This window comes from Lichenostomus cassidix, chromosome 10 (assembly GCF_008360975.1).
Source record: "Lichenostomus cassidix isolate B80296 chromosome 10, HeHo_3.0, whole genome shotgun sequence".
NCBI classification, from domain to species: Eukaryota; Metazoa; Chordata; class Aves; order Passeriformes; family Meliphagidae; genus Lichenostomus; species Lichenostomus cassidix.
The window spans coordinates 14,048,542-14,068,381 of record NC_139491.1 but is presented as its reverse complement, the minus strand read 5'-3'; the positions used below and the strand labels follow the sequence as shown (position 1 = coordinate 14,068,381).

Here is a 19,840-nt window from a genome sequence, read left to right as displayed (position 1 = left end):
GACAAAAATTGGGTCAAACCAGTCCTAGATTTACAAGACTATTAAATTCTAGGTTTGCCTTCCATATTCTCTGAATACCTCCCAAGCTTATGACATATGCAAATTTAATAAAAATATTACTTATTCTATCTTTCAGATGAAAGGAAAGGAAAACAGTGACTCAGTACAGTTTCCTGGGAAATCTCACCATGTAGCTAAATCTCATATATTGAGAGTGAACCATTGACAGCTACTCTAATAACGAGTTCTGCCATGTGGGTTTACCAAGACTTTATTTTCTAGCTTTCTGCTGTGTTATCAGAAATATACACACCTTGCTGCAAAGGGTCGAGAAATCTGGAGTACTTCACCAAAAGTACCTTTTTGCCCTGTACCCCATTTTATTGAAGAAGACAAGGTGTCTCATTTTCCTGAAAGCATCTTTTAGTGCTGGTCCCAAATTGAAAATTAGGAAGTTGTGCTTAGATGTTAGGAAAAAAATCTACCATGATGGTAAATTAATACTGAAACAGGCTGCCCAGGGAGGCTGTGGAAACTCTTGCTGTGGAAATGGTCAGTACTTGACTGGACACAATCCTGAGTAACATGATCTATTTAAGACATCTTTACAGCAGGGGAGTGGACAAGATCACCTCTAGAGGCCCTTTCCAGACTAAAATAAGACTGTGATTTTTCTACTCATTTAGATAGCAGTAAAAATTGAGTTTGAACTATCACTCTGTATCTCAGTGTATTCCAGTTCCTCATGTTTGTGTCGCTAAGCAGTCATTTGCAATATAAATGTGTGACCATTTTACATTAATTTCTAAGTTTTCATCTTCTGACTTTTGGGGATGAAATACCTTCAGATACGTTTTTCTTAATTGTATTAACTTACAGTTGATACAGGTATGTCTATTGTAAAAATGCCAGGCTAGGCACAAACTTCACACCCCCATGCTCATTGTATTTCTTTTTCTATGCCATTCACTATTCTGTATGAGATGTAGCAGAGTAGGAACAGCACTGCTGCTGTGTCTGTTCTTAGTGTTCCCTCTAAACCAATAAGCAGTGGCTGAATATTCTCCTCTGATACTATTATTGGGATGGTTGTTGCAAGAGGAAACAACACTGTTAGAAGGTATTTACCTCCACATTTACCAGTGTTTAAAAATGTGGTGGCTGTAATTTTTTCCAGTGTGGGAATTATATAATACCAGTGTACTTCAATAATCTGTTTCTCAAAAATGCTGGAAATTTTCCTAAACCTAAATTAGATTGAGATTCCATGCCAGCACTGAAATACCAGACAAGCAGAAGCCAAAGACCAGTTTTATGTGCAGATTGAGGGTTTTCCATGAGGAGAAAATGAGAGAAAAAGAAATAGCTTCTCTACATCCTATTCTTTCTTTTTATTGACATTGTACTGAAGCTTAAGCAGCCATGACCATCCATTAGCCCCTCTTCCTCTCCTTCCACTAAGGCAGGCCTTAGTCTTTGTCTCTTAAGATTTTTCTTTTTGAAGTCCACTCTTTCAAATGTCTTTCTATTTTGCATCCCATCCTCTTCCACCTGAATTCCACCTTTCTTCCAAATTCCTTTGCTATATCTCAAGCCTACCATGTACTCCCACTTCCTCTCTAAGCACTCCCTTGGTTTCCCAGCTCTCCTCTTTGGTCATGCATCCCCAAACTGCAGTTTTCTCATGCTGTCATTGGTTTTCGTCCCCATTTAAAAACATTTTGTGTAATTTACTATGCCAGCTTGCATCCTCATTAGACAATTAATTAAATCTATTTTCTAGTGAACTACACTAAGCTAGGGCAATTGGCACTTACAGATTCCTCATTATGTACTGCTGATACCAGCATGCATATTGATATGCAATACCATTAAAAGAAAAACATATCTACAACCATGGGGTAGAAAATTTCTAGTTTTAATAGGACAGGTTAAAACCAGAAATATGAGGTAGGAAATATCCACTGTATTTAGAAAAGATTTCATACCCTGTCTCCCTCTTCCTGTCAGCAAAGTCAGAGTGGAATGGAAGATTCACATAAGAAATAGCAGCAACCAGGATCTAATCTGGCTCAATCTGTTCTGGCAGGGATTTGATGGATTGGCTCTGGAGAGGTCTAACTCCCAATTAGACTTAGTGGCTATCAGCTGAGACCCCATTAAAGTGAATATATAAACTATAGGAAAGTATGATGGTGACATGTTTTGTTTCTAGCTTGTTAAACCAGTAATTGTTATTGCAAGTAGCTGTCATTCCCACCAGCATTTGCTTCTTGTTGACAATGAAGAAAACTCATTTGTTTTATAGCGTGAAGCTTAATTTACTTCATGGTTGGTTTCTTTCTTTGGCTGTCAATCCCAGACCTCTGAGAAAGAAATGCAGCGAGTTTTATGGCAAGCAGAATGAGCTGGAACTAAACAGCCAGTACAAAACCTAAGGTTTTTTACTGACTATGAAGGAGGTTTCTTGGAAGGCACACAGGATCAAAAGCTCCCTTTTGAATCATATTAGCCAAGACTGCCAGTCATTGACAACCCCCAGATTGGCTAGTGATCTGTGGATATTTCCCTTTCATTTTGTATGGGTTTTAAATAAATTTTACAACTCCACAAGAAATTAACTCTGTGCTTTGAACTTTACGCATCTGATGGGCAGATAATGGAATTCTGAGGTTAACTACAGTTTTAAGACTTCAACTTCTTTATTAGTTGTCACGGCTAGTTGAATTCAGTAAAAACAAATACTGCAAACCCACTTATATGCTAAGTTGCATCTCTATGCCACTGACAGAGTGAAGCTTAAATTAGTCACATTTGAACCCAAAAAGATTCAAAAAGCGCATTTTCCAAGTACAGCACAGGAATATCTACTGATACACCAATCAAGTGTGGTTGCAAGTACAGTAGCTAGTTAAGCATAGGGAATGTAGCAATCTTGTCCACATGCCATAAAAATATAACATAACTTAGATTTTGGCCAGGATTTCCTCTCCACTCCACCTTCAAAAATAGGCAGCTCTTAAGTGACCACCAGAAATCAAGAATTTTGGTTTTGCACATCCCTCCCAGACTACACTGCTTGCTGGGTCTAACAATAGTTAAGGATTTGAAAGGCAAAGTATGCATTTTGAACTCCCCTTGAAATATTTTGCACTGCTAAAAGTTTTGGGAATTTCTGACAAGAGATCTAAGAAACAGGTAAACTTTACTTCTAAGTTTAGTTCTTTAAAGAGGCAGACAAAATTTGGCATTGTGTCTTGAATTATTTGTGCTTTCCAATTTCATGTAATCTTCCTTTGCTATCTCAAATGTCCCTTCTAGGAAGGAAAAATCAACCCTTTGAAATAGTTTCCCAGAAGATTACAGACTTACCACATCCATGATCTGCATGAGGCTGAGAGTGAAATAGACAGTGAGTGGCTGGGAATCATTTGCAACTGGTCGCTCCAGTGGATTGTAATTTTTCAGTAGCTCCTTGTAAAGCTTCCTTTGGAATTCTCCTTGCAGGGACTCTTTAGGCACAGGAATAAATAGACAAATAATAAGGATTCTACATCAGAAAAAGCTCAGGCATGCTTTTTTATTCCTATATTATGTATCTATTATTACACCTGCTGCATTCCCAGAAAAATGCCACTGTGTTTCAAATAGTTCATTACCTACCACAACAAAATCCTAATCACAAATGTTCATCCTAGCCTGTAAGAGGGATTGCTTCTTTGATAATTTCTTGACTGGCCAGGCTGATTAATTCTAAATGCTAATGATGCTTTCTCAATGTATGCACCCCTCAGTCCAGCAGCAAGACATTATGAAGAGGAAAAACAGTACCTGTGATTTGACACCTGTCCTGGCATAACTGTAACCAGAAAAGCAGAACAGAGATACGGCAGAGGGCATCAGCAAGACAATGGGAGAAAAATGGCCACAGGTTAGACTAAACACTGCCCTCAGGCTGCTTCAGACAGAGAACTCTTCGGGGCAAGTAGTCTCTGCTTTGTTCTCTGTTCATGCGATTATAAATGAAGTGGGGTACAGCCTTCCTGACAGAGATGATAGACACTACATTAATATACGTGCTAATATTCGGGGATTTCTCTCCTTTTTACACTTCAAATCCAGGGAGGATTCTTATTCTGCCGTCTTTCTGTGGAGGGAAGGAGCAGGTCTACATGAATGGAGCAGAGCAGACCAGGGACAGAGGCAGTTTTCGAATGAAGGGAAATGTGCGACAGGACAGGGACAGGTCCTCTGGATGGGAGCCCTCCCTGTCCCACTCCACACGGACTTCCCTCTTCCCAATCTTTTAGTCTTGAACTCCCCTCACAAAAAGCCGCAGCCTCTGCCCTGGAGCAGCCACCATTTAAGTCCCTTGACGGAGTTCGCTCACCCATCCCCACCGCTCTGTCCATCTCCCGTGTCCCTTCCCGGCAGGTCCCAGCTCCGGCCAGCCCTCCGTGCGGCCCGGGACGGGGGCGAGCCCCGCCGCGGCGGCGAGGCTGGGAGAGGGCAGAAGGGGACGGCCGGGGCCGGAGAGGCACCGTGCCGAGGAGGACCCGGGACAGCCATCCCCGCCCGACCCGCCGCGACTCCCGGCGCTGCCCGCGGGGCCAGCGCTCACTCACCGCGCACGAGCCCCGCCGCCGCCAGCAGCCACACCGCCAGCTCCTGGAGGCCCATCCCGGGAGAGCCGGCGCCGCGAGGGACGGACACGCCAACAGCAGCGGCGGCTTCTCGCCCCGCCGAGCCCCGCCAGCCCCGAGCCGCGGATCCGGGCCGCTGGGAGCCGCCGGAGCCCCGCGCACCTCCGGCAGCTCGGCCCCTTCCTGCGCCCGCACCGGAGCTCGCCCTACGGCGCCGCCGGCCCGGGCGGAGCGGAGCGGAGGGATGCTGATGGCCCGCCTCCGCGCCCTGCCTGTCGCCTGATGGATTTCCCTCCCTTCCCTAATCCTCGAGCGTCTCCGGGCCGGAGAGGAGGGAGCAGAGCCGCTCGCAGGCTGCTGCGGCAGCCGGAGCGATGCGGTGCGGCTGGACGAGGGGGCCCCGGCATTATAGAGCCGAGAGCGGGGGCGGCCCCCTCCCCTGCCGAGCAGCCGCGCCCGCCCGCACCCGCTGCCCTCCCCGAGCCCGCAGCGGCACCGCGGGGAGCCCCGGCTGCTGGGGCACAGGAGAACAGGCGAGGAGAGCTGCCCGACCGCCCAGGGAGCACACCCTGCCCGCGCTGCCCCAAGAGCCAAGGGGCAGCGGCATGCCCCCCACCGCTCCCCTGCCCTCCTCGGCACAGGTCATTCTCCTTCAGCAGCGGATGCCGCTGTTGTGGGAGGCGTGAATTAGCCCAAAGGGCAGCAGAGTGCCCCAAGCAGGATAACCCCTGCCGGGGGCGAGGCGGGCAGCGGAAGGGGAAGGCAGCCAGGGTAGGGACCAGGGCAGGGCCAGTCTTTGCTGTCCTCAGCCAGCAGTTTGACTTAGGGCACACCTAGGGCAGGAGGGCAGTGGCCACAATGATGTTGCACACATGGCTGGTAAATCCCCAGCAGACATGCAGGGCTGGGGGCTCAGGTGCTGGAAGTTTTGTCTAGATATGGGAAAAAAGCCATGGCCAAGGGGCATTCTGGTTAGTGGCTGACAAACATTAGACAGGGAAATGGTGGCTGAGCTCCTGCCCGGTGCAGGTGTGATGCACCACAGTTGGAAAGCAGGCCTAGAAAATTCAATGCATTTTGTTGATTTTCTGGTTCCCATCTGCAACTCTAAGTGCATTTTTGAGACTGTGGATCGGTTATTTCTTTCAGTCCAAATTCAAGCCCTTCAAGTCCAGCTGCTGCATTAAGTGAATGTCCTAGGCAGCTACACTTAAAGAAGAATGGTATTGAAGAGTGTCCTCATTTGCAAGGGGTAACTAAATCCTTCTTTTTCAAATTACCATCAAACAGCAGTTTATTAGTCCGTGTTAATTCTCAGCTTTAAAAATCCAGGTTATCCCTTTTGGTTTAAGCACTGACCTAATTCATGTAGCTACTCTTTAAGTATTTTTGAATGTTGAGCACAAAAGGAGATGAATCTTGAGACAACCTGAGTAGATCAGCACATTGGTGCCTCAGGTGTTCCAGCTGTCACATACAGCAGGACTGAAACCTTCCCCTTTTCAAATGAGCCAACTGCCAAAGAACTTTACCAAGGGGTAGTCAAAACCAGCAAGTGGTAAAGTTAACTCTCAAAAAAACTCTCCAAGTCAAAGCTGGTGGTTTTTTGGATTTTGGTTGGTTTTTTTCCCATGAGATACTGACCTTTTTGGACCAGCCTGCAGACACAGGAGCGAGTTGCTAGGGGAGCTCTGTGTTATTTGCAGAAAAAACAAGTGTTATTATTCATTTGTACTTCAACCTTTCCATGGCAGTGCTCTTAGTATCTGTGTTTTTGCCTTGTCTCATTTTGGAAAAGAGACTCATTTTCTTTCCTTCTTCTCCTGTTATCCACTGCTGTTTTGGCACAGGTGCCCCAGATATTTTTGGGTGTTCAGTAAACAGTATGAATTGTTCAGGCAAGAAATCTGGAGAGGAAATCTACAGTTCATGTCTGACCTCTACTGTTGGCTCTTTTTTTTTGCTCTACACAAAACAAATGAGTTGCTTTGTTGACAACTGCCTCACCTCCCGTGATGAATGCAGTGTCAGTGCTGTGCACAGCCCTCGGTCTTCAGGGCTCTGTTATAGGGCTCAAAAGGCAAACCCTTCAGGGGATGTTGCTGAAACCCCAAATTCCAGTAGTATAAGCAAGGAAATAAGAATTTGTAATTATTTATTTGATAAATCTTGATTTTCATTTTGTTTGTGACAGATTGGATTTTATAGGCATTTCAGGAATTCTGGTATTTGTATATTCTTTAATAGCAATCAGCACCTCAACTCGTTGATTAAACTGTGTTCAGTCAGGTGCATTCCTACCAAAGGTTTTTACCTTTCAGGTCAGAGATTCTGCTGTGAATGCACACAAATGGCAGGAAGAGGTCTTGTCTGCTTTCTGTAGACATCCTGGCTAATAAAACTTAATTTCACAAACATTTATAGCTATTGTGTAGATAGTAGCAAAGAAAGGTTAACAAACAGTATACTGAAGTCCTTTAAAAGCCTTTATTCATGGCACTGGTTATCTTTGCAGAATTTTGTATTTACAGCTTGAAAGCAAGCCACACAGTCTGTGGCCAGCAAAGGCTCTTTTCTTTGCCTCCAGGGCCCACCAGAGACAAGACCCACTCTTCTGTGAGCTTTAATTCTCCTCTCTGTTGTATGCTATCCAGCCAGGTGGTTTGGAGGCAGCTGTTTCCCCTCCCTAGATGATAACTTCTTAGACACCATGATGAATGTGAGCTCACTTTAGAGTTACAGGCTGTAGAAATGATCATGGGTCTCCCAGCACACCTTCCACACTTGGGTGTTTGCCAGAATACAATCACACCCTTAATGTCTGTTTGTTTCTCATATACATGGGGCATCATTAGGGATGGCCAATTGTGTGTCTGTTTGTGGATAACCAATTGCTCAAGGACAAAACATTGTGCACAGATCACATGTCATATATCAAGGTCAGGCATAACAAAATGTGTGTGGTAATAGTGTGTGTCTAATATCAGTGTGCTGTCTATTGCTTCTTTATCTGATAAGCCAAGAAGTAAATACATCCTTGTACAAAAGGCTTCAGTCAAGTACTATTTCAGGTCTATTTTGAGTCTGAGTGAGGCACAGAGCTACTAGAGAAACAGCTACACTATTCTGAATTAATGTGTCTATAGAAGAGACCCTCATCATGACTGTGAGATGTTTGTTTATACCCAAAGACTGTCTTCCTAGTTCAGTGGACAAGGCTAATCTCCTGCATTGGTCCCTTAAAGGAGCCAGGGACTGAAGAACCTCCAGAGTGACTTGTGCTTTCATTACAGGATGTTGCAGTTGCCCAGGGTTTATAATATCCCAGAACTACAAGGAATATCCTCTTTTTCTCTTTGAACAGATTTGCAGATGAACAAAATCGTGTGTTTTCCTAATGTGACAGAAGGTGATAAAATAGCCCTGAGATGAGGCTGATAGTGAAGAAGTGACCATTTTGTATTGTATCCATCTACAGGGACTGCAGCACTTTCTGGTTTTGATCTAATTCTTGTGCAGCTGCAATGACGTGGGACTCCCATATCAGAAAATAATCTGCTTTTTCTCCTCTTTCCTTCTTTTTAGAGAATAAGGTAGAATAGGCTAGGATTTTAAATGGTAGCTTATAGCATGTGTCAGATGCCCACATTTTTTTAATGGTATTCAAATTAAATCACCTCTTTGTTAGCTGCCTTTTTTTTTCCTCTTTTTTTTAGGCAGTCCTAGTAATTGCATCTCATGTTATTAGTTATTCTCTGCTGTCTACTTTGCCCAATGAGTAGTCCAGGAATTAAGAGCATATATGTGACAAGTTTGATTTTTTTCCTGTAAAATGCCCTGAAACATAATATTGTTTCTACCTTACAGGAGGTAGTAAATAGTTTTGATGCTGAGTTTCCAGTTGAAGGATGAATTAGTGAATATGTGAAATATTATTAATTTTGTGATTAAACTTTATATTCTATATACCCAAACTTGAAGAGAGGTTCACAAAGGCAGTCTCTTCCCCAAATTATTTGTTCCTACACTGGTATGTGATTTCCAGAAAGTGATCCATTCCCCAAATGGTCTTCTGTTGTAAAGGGTAAAGAAGAGCACAGACAAATCATTTGTTTAAAAATAAAAAAACTGGTGTCTCCCATTTTGTAAAAAGTAGTTACAGAGAGAGTGTTTCTGAAATGTGCTCAGTTGTGAGGAATAAGGATTTGTCAGATTTGCCTAATGACTTTGTAACTATTGAGTAAGACCTGTGGTCATTTCTGTAATGCAAACATCTTTCAAAATTCATTCTTGTCTTTTATTACTCTTAGCACACACTCAGATTAAAGTGTGAGCATATTAAACAACACCACTGTGTTAGTGTGAATGAAGTACCTCAAATGCAATAACTACAGGGACTTCTCAGCATATCTACCTTGCAGGTGCTTTTCTCTGCCCAAAGAAATTTCACACGTTTTCACTGACATCATGCTTAGCATGTTTGCACTTTGATTTCTGTATAAGGAATTGTCGTTCCTCTCATGTCAGCCTCTGTCAGGTCCTTCTGATGCATTTTGTAATTCTGGGGCTTGGCATTCATTTCTCACTGACATACAATTCACATCACAGAGTCACTTTGCCATCTTTTTGGATGAGTGTGAACAACAGAAAGTTGACAAAACTGCTTTTCTTCACCCTGGTGAATTTTAAACAACTACATAATTTAGGGTTCACAGAAGCTAATTAAAGTTGACAGGAAATCTGCATTTTAGGCCTACAGCTTTAACAGATCCTCATCTATAAGCATCTGAAGATCAACCTTATTTATCTTGTCCTAAAGCAACACACTAGAAATTTTTCTTCCCTGAAAAAATTACCATCTTCTGCAATTTAAATAACTAATATGAATACCACAAAAATGGTCACGTGGTCTGTAAAGGCCATTCCAATAAAGCCTTTGACCTTGAAGCTAAGCACAAGCCCTTTCAAGGACAGAATGTTGTAGCAAAACTGAGAATAAATTCATTTAAACTTTGGACTTATAGTTGAGGCAGGGCACATGGGACAGTTCAGGCTTGCAAAGCCAAATTTCTACAGCCAAGATTTCCAAAAAGGAAAGTAATCAGAATGCCCTCATCTGCTAGAGAATACTGAATTTTGGCCTTTAGAATCCTAATGGTTAAGTTTCAGTTGATCAAATATATACCTTTTTAATATGGCTTTAGGGAGAAAGAATTTTTTTTTTTTTTGTCTTGGAGTGCATGGATTACAAATTTACAATTGTATTTCTTACCTTGCATAAAACTAGCACTCCCTATTTCTTCCCATCTTCTCCTACAAAGTCTCAGTATCACTACTAAGGACATCAGTCCAGTCCTTGTATGATTTATTTTAACCAATCGCTGGTGAATGTGAAGTTAATATTTTTCAAGCATGTGCAACTAATTTATCTTCTATTTTAAATGAGATCTTGTCCTTTCTCTGTAACTGCCCCTTTATACTGACACAACACACTGAGAGCAGCAGCAGCAGGGCAACGAAGGGCAAATGCCCCTGTGAGTCACTGGAGACCTGGGAGGAATTGAGAGAGGAATTTGGAGAGGAATGCAGAGAAGAATTCACTGCTCTCATCACTGGAGAGTGGCAGCCAGTCATGGCTCAGTGAAAAATGCTGTTTGTCTCCAGCCAGCTGGTGACAGTCCGTCATGGAAACTATTGCAAATATGAGCATTCAGAGAATGGAAAGAAAAATGAATAATTCTTGTTGTCAGAATACAGCATATTTGGAGGCTGTGGTTCCTTTAGACACAGGCAGATTTTCAAAATGACATTCCTTATTGAATTCCAAGGAACTCTCAAAGCAGGTGCTAGATTGTTTCACTGATGATGAGCTGTGGACCTCTGGAGGAGGAAGTGAAACTACTTTGAATATAGGGTTTGATGGAAAATTCTTGACAATTCAAAACTCTAGATGTGATCTATTTTATCTGGATCCCTTAGAGAAATCCAGGCTTCATTGGTGTGTTTGCAGAGCACTGAAGAAGACAGGTTGTGGGTTTGCCATGTTCGGGAATGCAGGCCACGTTTTTCCGCACAGGCAGCACAGCATGGAGCAGCCCATGCTCTGACTTCCCAAACATGGCAAATGGGAGCAGCAGAAAGTGCCTGCTGGCTCCTAGGCTGGCTGAAATGGCCAAGTGTGTGGGAGTAGTGGATCCCTCTTCCAGCTGCACTTCTGATGTTATTGTTTGTGACAGAATCAGTGGGACTTCTCCCTACTCATTCCCGATTTCAAAGACTCGCCGGTCTCCTCGTTCCATCAGCTGCAAAGCAGTGCCTGTAGGTGGGTGTACCAAGTGTCAGCAGCACGGCTCAGGAAGCAGAGTGTTGTCAGGGGAGTGACAAAGCACATCTCAAGCCCAGCACTCCCCTAACACGAGCCCTTGCTGAGCAGCCAAAGACCAGGGCTGGTGCCACCGTGGGGACAGTGCACTGGGCTCAATTAATGTCTTGTAATCACAGATTGAAGTAGCATATAGGAATTACAGCCCTCAGTCATCTGTGATTCATCTCCGCAGCACTGGAGAACCTGACAGAGTAAACGACTGAGCAACAGCCCCAGCATCGATGTCTTAGTAACCATTTCATGAGCCAGCTGAGGGGGAGCAATCACAATAGACACATGCACAGAGGGAACACTTTTCCAGTAATAGATCTGCCTTTGGCTGTGGTATAGTTAGCTCTCAAAATAAAACTTCTCTCTTTCCCAATAACATCAAAAGGCTTTTTGTTAGTCATGAGTGAATGCAAATTGCTCTCAGTGTATTTTTCTTGAACTAGATTTAGAAGACCACAGATAGTTCATATATTTATTATGCACAATTGTTTTCTAAAACTTCTTTTTATTATGACAGAGAGGATGAAAAAAAGGAGAATGGGGACAGAGAGAGGAAGGAACTGTCTGGTTTTTTTCAGTGCTTTTAATGAGGTAGGAGGATTTTTCAAGCTTGGATAAGCTTTCAGGTATTTGCTTAAGTATTTGTTTTTCTGGAGAAACTTTAGACCACTGGTTATTATAACGACTAATTAGAAGTTTAAAAATACTGTAAAAATCTGACTTAAAATTTGCCTACCAATTAGACCAACATATTTGGAATGTCTTCTTATGTCCAGAGGTAATCTTGCTTCACACAGCTCTAGGAGTAGCTTTTCCTGCATGTCTTGCTAGTGCTAGTGCAGATATAAGTGAAATCCTTAATTTTGTAACTCTGTTGGTCTAGAGTTTGATCCATTTGCTATGCTCTGAGAGCATAAGAAAAATTATCACGGTTACCTGAGCCAGGCAAATAAAGAAAGATGCTTAAAGCAGCTTTCTATTTTTGCATTTCAAGTTCATTTTTAACCAGAGCTGTTTGGACACCCAGATGTCTTTTAATGAAACCAAGCTTTCAAAGATTTGTCTGTTTCTGCTCTATACATAGAACATCTACTTACCTAAGACTTTGTTTTATGTAAACATTATTTTTTAATTGAAGCTATTACTCCTCTTAAATCTTCAAGGATGCCTAAATAAAAATGCCATGGGTCTCTTTAATGTAATTCAAGGCTATCTTTTTATCATGGTCAAAATTGTTCTTCTGGATTCCCGCTTAATTATGAAGATAATGCAATGTGGCAGGTCAGAGGCAACGATGACACTGCTAATGCCAGGCTGCAAGGATAGCCTGTAAGTAGCTGAGATGGCTTGAATATTTTGAGTAATAATTTAATTTATCTGTTTGTTGATGGATTGTCTGCAGTAATGATTTTTATAATGTGAACATTTCAATGTTGTCACAATGATGATCATATATGAGAATGTTAGTAATAATTCCTTTTTTATAAAAGCACTGAAGTGATTTAGAGCCTGTCATACTTTTTAAAGAGACTCTGGTCATCTAGGAGCTTCAGTCTTAGGGAGACCCGATAAGTTTGAGTGCCTAAAAGTGGGTTTTTTAAGCAGATAGCTGCATTTTATTCCTAGCAATAAAATAAATAATACATTTCCAAACTGTATTTCAAAATTTTACCCCACCATTGGTGTTAATCTTATTTTTTAAAGTTCAAATAGTGCGTAACAAACTCATTGAAACTGTTGATATTGATAGCTGTGAATGTCCAAATCAAGAAGTGCCCAGTTCAGTGTGTTCCAAGGACAGTTTTCCCAGCTTTCCCTGGCAGCAGGAGATGGGCTGAGCAGGCTGTGTGAAGCAGGCACAGGTGCTGCTGCCTGCTCGAGGCTCTGGTGACAGAGGCCTGGCCACTGCCTTGTCAGCATGATCCTGGTGCTTCACTGCACAGCAGCCTGGCAGGCACACTGCTCCTCACTGCTGACCTGCTTTGGACTTGAGGCACCCCAGGAAATCCTTCTGTTCCTCAAACACGTCCTGAGCTGCTCTGGGTTTGCTCCCACCTTTTTATCCTGGTGCACAGTTTGTGTGGTTGGTGTATTATGTTGCCAGATTCGGCCCCAAGTTCAGTTTCATTGTAACATTTTCCTTGTTTTGAAGAGGAAGTGTTATGATTTATTTAGGAGGAGGAGAAAATAAAGCTGTTCTGTGAATGTGGATGTGCCCACGTGCTAAAGGTCAGGATGCTGATAGGTTTCCCACCTGAGGGAGACTGACTGAGTTTTAGGATTAAGGACAGGAACAGAAGAGATGGAGGTGCTCTCTTGAGAGCATTGGCTTTATTAGAGTGGTAGCTGTCTATATATATTTTTAATTTTTTTCCCCTTTTTGAGTTGGACTGGTATCTGCTTAGCCAATATGGCTTACCTTTAGTAAAAGGATGAGCTGAGTTTGTATTAAGTCTTAGTATGATATTTTCTTTGTTAGGAAAGTAAGTAATTGCAAAATTTCTGATTTAGGTTTTTTTCTCTTTTTTCTTTTAATCACATCTGGGGATTCATGGAGCTTTTTATTGTTGGTGTTAGCACACATTCAGGTTAATTATTTAGGAAGGGTACTCCTGTAGTTCATAAACTAGTGAGGATTATTGAGATATTATCAATACATCCAATTTCTTCCACAGGGACTGCATGGACCATGAAGAAAATTAGAATCTCCTTGTCAAACTGATGGGGCTGAGAGACAAAGGAAGCTGGAAGATGACAGCCAGGTAAGTTTTGAGTTTTGCTCTTTGAATGTCTTGCTAGAGCCACATGATTCTAGAGAGTCTTCCTTTAAGAAAATTTAATTAAATAGAAACAAAATCAGATTGAAATTAAGTTTGGTAAAATATTTAGCAGAGCTCTGCTTCTCAATCTCCTCTTCATTACTTTAATGATCAGCAACTAACAAAAGAAACCCAGATTCATTCCAAGCTGTGGTTCTAACCTATGAGCTCCCCAGCTTCATTAAGGTGCCTGGTAGGTATATGTGGAAAACTTGGGTGAGCTCTGGGAAGAGCAGCATGTGGCTGGAGAGCCACCCAAGGCAGAGTGGTGAAGAAATGCTGGGAATACACGCAGGACTTAAACATGTTCCTCTCTCTCGATTTGTGCTAAAGGCATCCATTCTCTATCTGTCTGGAGTGCCTTATAGAAATGGATTCAAAATTCATTGCAAAAGATGAGTATGATTGTTTAAATTGATGCTTGTATTACTAGGGGAATTGAGTCTTAATTACACGGCATGTTTATGTGTATGGCATTAACTATCACTAGTTGAAGTAAATGATCATGGAATCATGGAATATCCTGAGCTGGAGGGACTCAAGTCCAGCTCCTGGCCCTGTGAAGAACTACCCCAAGAGTCCCCATGTACCTGAGAGCATTGTCCAAATGCTTCTGGAACTCTGACAGGCTTGGGGAGGCTGTTCCAGTGCCCAACCCTCTGGGTGAATGATGACATTGCAAAGGCAGTGTTATTTCTAACTGCAGATTATCCTATATACAGTCAATTTCCTGGCTTTTCTGGATGATTTCCATGAGATTTAAGCATCCAGGACAGAAGCACTCGCCTTTCTGAATGCTTTTTGTAAAACAGACCAAAGAACCTGTTCTTTCAATAAGTAAAAAAAAGATCACTGTCTTTAAAAAATATTCTTTTCCCCAGGAGAAAGTTTTATTCATCACGAGTTGGTTTTGTTTTTTTCCCTTATAACATACTGTTATTTATAAAAGTTCTTGAAGTGAATCACATAATTCTGAACTTTGAAACTCTCTGCAAATAGCAATGAAACTTGCCTTAAGTGTAAATGAGCAGCAATTTAAATATTAACTATCAGTTGATATTTCACATTGCTTCCCACATACTCATTTATAAAACAGTCAAGCTGCAAGCTTTGTATAAATAGCATTTTCTTACTGCCGTGGTTTAATTGAAAGTTTGGTGTTTGAGGATGGTTAACGCTGGGAAGCGGGAACTGGTAATGACTGTTACTCTTGCTGTGTCATAGCTGTGCTCTGTAGTCTTGAGAGATGACTAAAATTAATGGTGTGCCATTCCTCTAACCTGAATTGTTATAATCCCTGTCTACAAGGGATATTGTAAAACTGGTAATTATTTTATCATACAACAAAATTATATTGGTGTACTTACACATGACTAGAGTGCAGCAAGAGCATGTTTACGGAGTTCATCAGCTTCTGGGAATTTGAAACCATCAGGCTCTGCAGTGAGTGAATTAAAGGCAGTGGATAGCCAGACTCCATTAATATATTAATTAAATTGCCTTGAGTAAAACAAAAAAAAATTAGGAAGAAAGACCATTACTTGTGTGGGACGCTATTTTGCAGTATTTTTAATCAGTACCAAACTGGGCCATTAATGTCTCTCATATCGTTTTGTTGGGGTTTTTATCTCATGCACAGATAGGGATTTGACTGGTAATAGATTGTTACAAGGATTGTAGTGTGAATACTACCTGTTCTGGAACTATGGGGCATTGGCTAATAGTACAATTAAAACCAGAGTTACAGAAAGGTATCTGACACAGCCCAGGTGAGCTAAGTATTTCAAATAAGTTTTGTACTCATGTGAAAACCAGGTTCATCGTGCACAAACTAGCAAATTTGTTTAAATGCAAAATATAAGATGTATTTTAGATGCCACATATAAATATGTGTAGACTTTTCAGTATTAATTACTATATGCTTCTGTGAGCCAGAGTATATACGAGTGGAGGTTGTTAATCATTTGCAGTTAGTCACAGTCACACCACATGGCACGAGAGCCAGACCCTCTGCCAGTGTTCCTTCAGGCTCCCTTGTTCCACTGCCCCCTCATGAAGCAAAAGACTCTCAAATGAGCATTGCTGGGTCCTTTACTTACTTATCCTTCTGCTTCTGAATGACAATTAAAATATCTTCTCAGTGAAAATCTTGTGGTTCTATCCTTAATGCCATAATATTCCATTGAGCTTCCCAGATGCAAACACAGATGATTATCTCATAGTGCAGATGACTCCATTCCTGTCCCCGTCACTTGAATCTTGCCTGGAATCCTCAGTTGTTCCCCTGTAGCTCAGTGAGGACTCTCTGGAGCCAATGAAAGGCAGCAGGAGCTTCACAGCCACCATTAAATGTATGAGGTTCTTTGGTTTCTGCCTGGCTTGGATCGAGTGTGTCAGACAGCTGTCCTATTTATGGAATTTCTCTTACTTTAGTGTGCTTTACTGGGAACCAAGCTGTAGTTAATGCAGGGGAGGGAGGACTTTTTGCCCTGCTGTGGTGTTTGCCATGTGGAGTTTCTGCCCACATGTGTCAGGCAGTGCCAGCCTATCCCCAGAAGACCACAAGGAGACTCATCCTTAACTGAATCTCTGGGTTTGCCCTCGTTAATGGATTTGTCTTAACAAGTGCTATCCATAGGGCATAATCTTTTGACTTAGTGAAATAATTTGTATGACCTTCCCTGGGGCTTCCTACCTGCTGAAATCCTTTCCAGAGCTGTCAGTTCTTGCAGACATGCAGCTTGCCTGCCTGCCTTTGCCTGACAAGAATAGTGACCTCAGGTGGCAGTGGGGCCTCAGGGACAGAATAATACTCAATTCCTTTGTCACTTTTTCCTCGTTATTTTTTTTTATTTAACTTGGAGTGTAAATTACTACAGTTCAGGCAACCTGATAAATGTAAATAATCAATTTACTACAAGGTAGTTTACTGAAGTAAAGGGCACAAAGCTATAGATAATGGGCCCAAACTAGTCCAAAATCTATTAGGAGATTCAGTATCCCACCACTGTGCTCTGTCTCATGATGTCAGTATTGGATTTTCCTTATCTCCCCTCACTCTGGATAATGGAGATACATTACTAAAATAAACACAGATAATATTATACTTTTTTTTGTCTTGTTAGTCCACAATAACTGGAAATCCAAAATGTTAAATAATGGTTATAATTTTGCTATTAATGAAAGATCTGTTCCAAACTAAATGATTCTATGATTCTAAGATACCAGGAGACCATACTAGAGACCAGCAGTCCCTTCTGTTTTGCAACATAAAACATTATACATGGAAAGAGGTAAGCAAGCAGTTTACACTGTGAGCTGCCACATTCATTTTAGGAAGATTAATCTCACAAAGGAAAGCATATGTGGAATTGGGTCACAGCACTTCACATATTCAAGCTTGTGTAAGATACAAAGTGATCAATCCCCGCAAGATCTTCATAAAGTGAACAAGGTTTATTATTTATAGTACTAAACAGGCTGGCATTTATCTTTTCAAAGCATGGCAACAGCATAAAATATGTTTTAACTTTTGTTGTTTTCAGTTATTTGCATTTTAAAAGCCCTGCTTTGAGTCATTCTACCTTTCTTGAATTTCATGATTTATATAAGACAAGATCCTTGGAATGTACTGAAATTATAATTCATAAAGCTAGTGAACATTGAAAGAACATGGAAGATGTGGAAATTCAGTGTTATATATGCAGATGTAGATATACTCTAATGTGCAGTTATTGAACCTTAAGTTACTCTTGGTGGAGATGGCAAGATCACAAAGGCCACCTGGCAGGGTGGGTGCCTACCTTGCAGTCCTGATACCATCAGGAAATGGCAGTACAACAATGAGACAGCACAGGCACGGAAATATGTCTTCATTTACAGTCTGCTTCAACTTCAATCACTAGCATGGAGGTCTGTTTACTGCCGTGGTGTTAGAAAATGAGCCTTAGCAGAAGCTGCAGTCAGGTTTAATGAGAGTAACTGTTTGGAGTATGTGCAGCAGTGCATGATGTGTTTTATTTTAATTCCTTCCTACTAGAAGCAAATCTCCTGTCTCCTCTCTTACCAGCAATTCCTACTCACCCTCTCATACATTTCAGGTCTTTTGTATTATGACAATTACTACTCAGTTTTCTTCTTAAACTTGATCCGGGTTCTCTCTACATCACTGAGCTCAAAGCATTTTTTCACTGATCTATGCCAAAAAAGTCATGGCTCTCTCTCATTTTGCAATGTTTGAGGCTATTACGCTGTATTATTTATTGAGATAATCCTTGCCTGGATTGAGAGCAGCTTTTTGCACTGGGCCCAGAGCTTCATCTGGTAGAAACTGTTGAGATTATCCTGTGGTCCTTCAGCCCAAGCCAGCCTGGGAGCAGGAGGCAGTGCAGGAGGAGCCTCTTGTGCTCATCTGCGGCAGCTCCTGGGACCATCCGTGTTAAAGGCACATTGCCCTTTGAGATGTACATGATTGAAGATCTAGTGCTTTAGAGCTGTCCCCGATTTTTTTCTGGGTTTGGGAGTTTGTTTGGGATTTTTTAATGCTTTGTGTTAACCAGACTTCTGCTGACAGAAAGGCAGCAGAGAGCTTTGGTCCCCACTCAGCATTCTTCATGCATTGTCTAAAAGAGCATCATAATCACTCTCAGAATATTTTAGTTAATTAATCATCTGCCTTTATTGATATTTTACAGAGTGATGCCTTTAGAATATTTCTTTTTTTGTCAAAGTACATAGTATTGTTAAATACTTCCAGCCCCATCCCAGTGGTATTGCAGCATTTATAGATCACATAGGTACGTTGGGACTTTTCCTTCATTTGCCAAGAGTAACAGTGACACCCTGTGGCAAATTGAGTAGAGGCTGCGCATCCGATTTCCTTGGTCTCTTTCAAATTTGCCTCCGAATTTCTGAGTGTCACAGGAGGAATTCCTCCTCTACACATCGGAGGGCTTCATCAGTTTGTCCTCTGTCTCTTATTAGACGTTTCCAGTATTAGAAAACATACCTAATGAGCACTTTAATTCCAAGATGCAGAGAACACTGTGCCCAAATGCTCGTGAAGGTGGAGCATGAAACAGAAATTGAGAAAAGAAGAAAAATTTGCATTTCAGTTTAAATTGATGTTACAAGAATACACTGCTCTTCATTATCATTCATGTTTTTCTCTAACATGGCAACTGTCTATTTAACTATATCAGACTGTAATGACAAAGATATCCACAATATAAAGGTATCCACAACACAAAACTGTACTACATAAACAACTGCATGTTGAAGTTAGGGTTATCCTTTTACCTTCTAACTTGTGCCATTCCTTTGGTTTGTTTAATGAGTATAAACAGCACAATTGCTCAGTAATTACTGACATAATTCTAATTCCAGTCAAGTCCCTCACTGCACAGTACTATAGTTCTACTGTGTTATCACATGCTAATGTAAAAGTCATGTACCCCAGTTAAACATTTTCCAATGAGTTTAACTTTTGACACTCAGTATGTGCAACAGAGCTGACTGAATACTATGGTCTGCACACTGCAAGGGGTTTAAGCCTCATGCACGTGAAATAGCTGACAAAAGAAAGATTCTAAAACTTCATGAGAGCAAGTGCTCTGCTTTTGGCTGTTTTGGGGGTTTTGTGGTGGTGGTTTCTTTGGGTTTGCTGTTGCTGGTTTGGTGTTTTTTTTATGGATGTAGGAAGAGGAAAAATGTTAAGAAATATTGGGCAAATATCCCTGTGAAACTTCATTTGAATCTTCTGTTGCACACAAATTGTCTTTAAAAACTAACGTACATGCAGCAAAGAATGTAACAAATTAAGTTTTGTGTCCTCTGTGCTTGAAATTTAAGGCCATTGTGTCTTGCCCTATCAAGAATCTATTTAGTTTAGGTGTTTGGGTTGCAGGGCAATCTTCTTTAAGCAATGGAATAGCCTGCATTAATCAATGGTTTACTCTTGAAAGATTGTTATAAGCAAGTGACTCAAGGACACAAGTGTCTGT

At 41.5% G+C, this 19,840-nt stretch overlaps 2 protein-coding genes across 2 annotated transcripts in view; one reads left to right on the top strand and one right to left on the bottom strand.

The window, feature by feature from the left end:
* The window catches only part of CHRFAM7A (CHRNA7 (exons 5-10) and FAM7A (exons A-E) fusion), a 38,874-nt gene extending 33,834 nt beyond the window's left edge, over positions 1-5,040 (bottom strand). The window contains exons 1-2 of the mRNA XM_085070768.1: positions 4,626-5,040; positions 3,373-3,512 (exon numbers count right to left, since the gene is read on the bottom strand). Coding sequence (XP_084926894.1) covers positions 3,373-3,512; positions 4,626-4,680 — 195 coding nt within the window. The 5' untranslated portion in view covers positions 4,681-5,040. The remainder of the gene's footprint in view (positions 1-3,372; positions 3,513-4,625) is intronic.
* An 8,677-nt stretch (positions 5,041-13,717) lies between these two features.
* Positions 13,718-19,840, top strand: part of MYO1E (myosin IE) — a 107,783-nt gene continuing 101,660 nt past the window's right edge. Inside the window, exon 1 of the mRNA XM_085070771.1 lies at positions 13,718-13,781. The gene's annotated coding sequence lies outside the window, so the exon portion shown is untranslated. The remainder of the gene's footprint in view (positions 13,782-19,840) is intronic.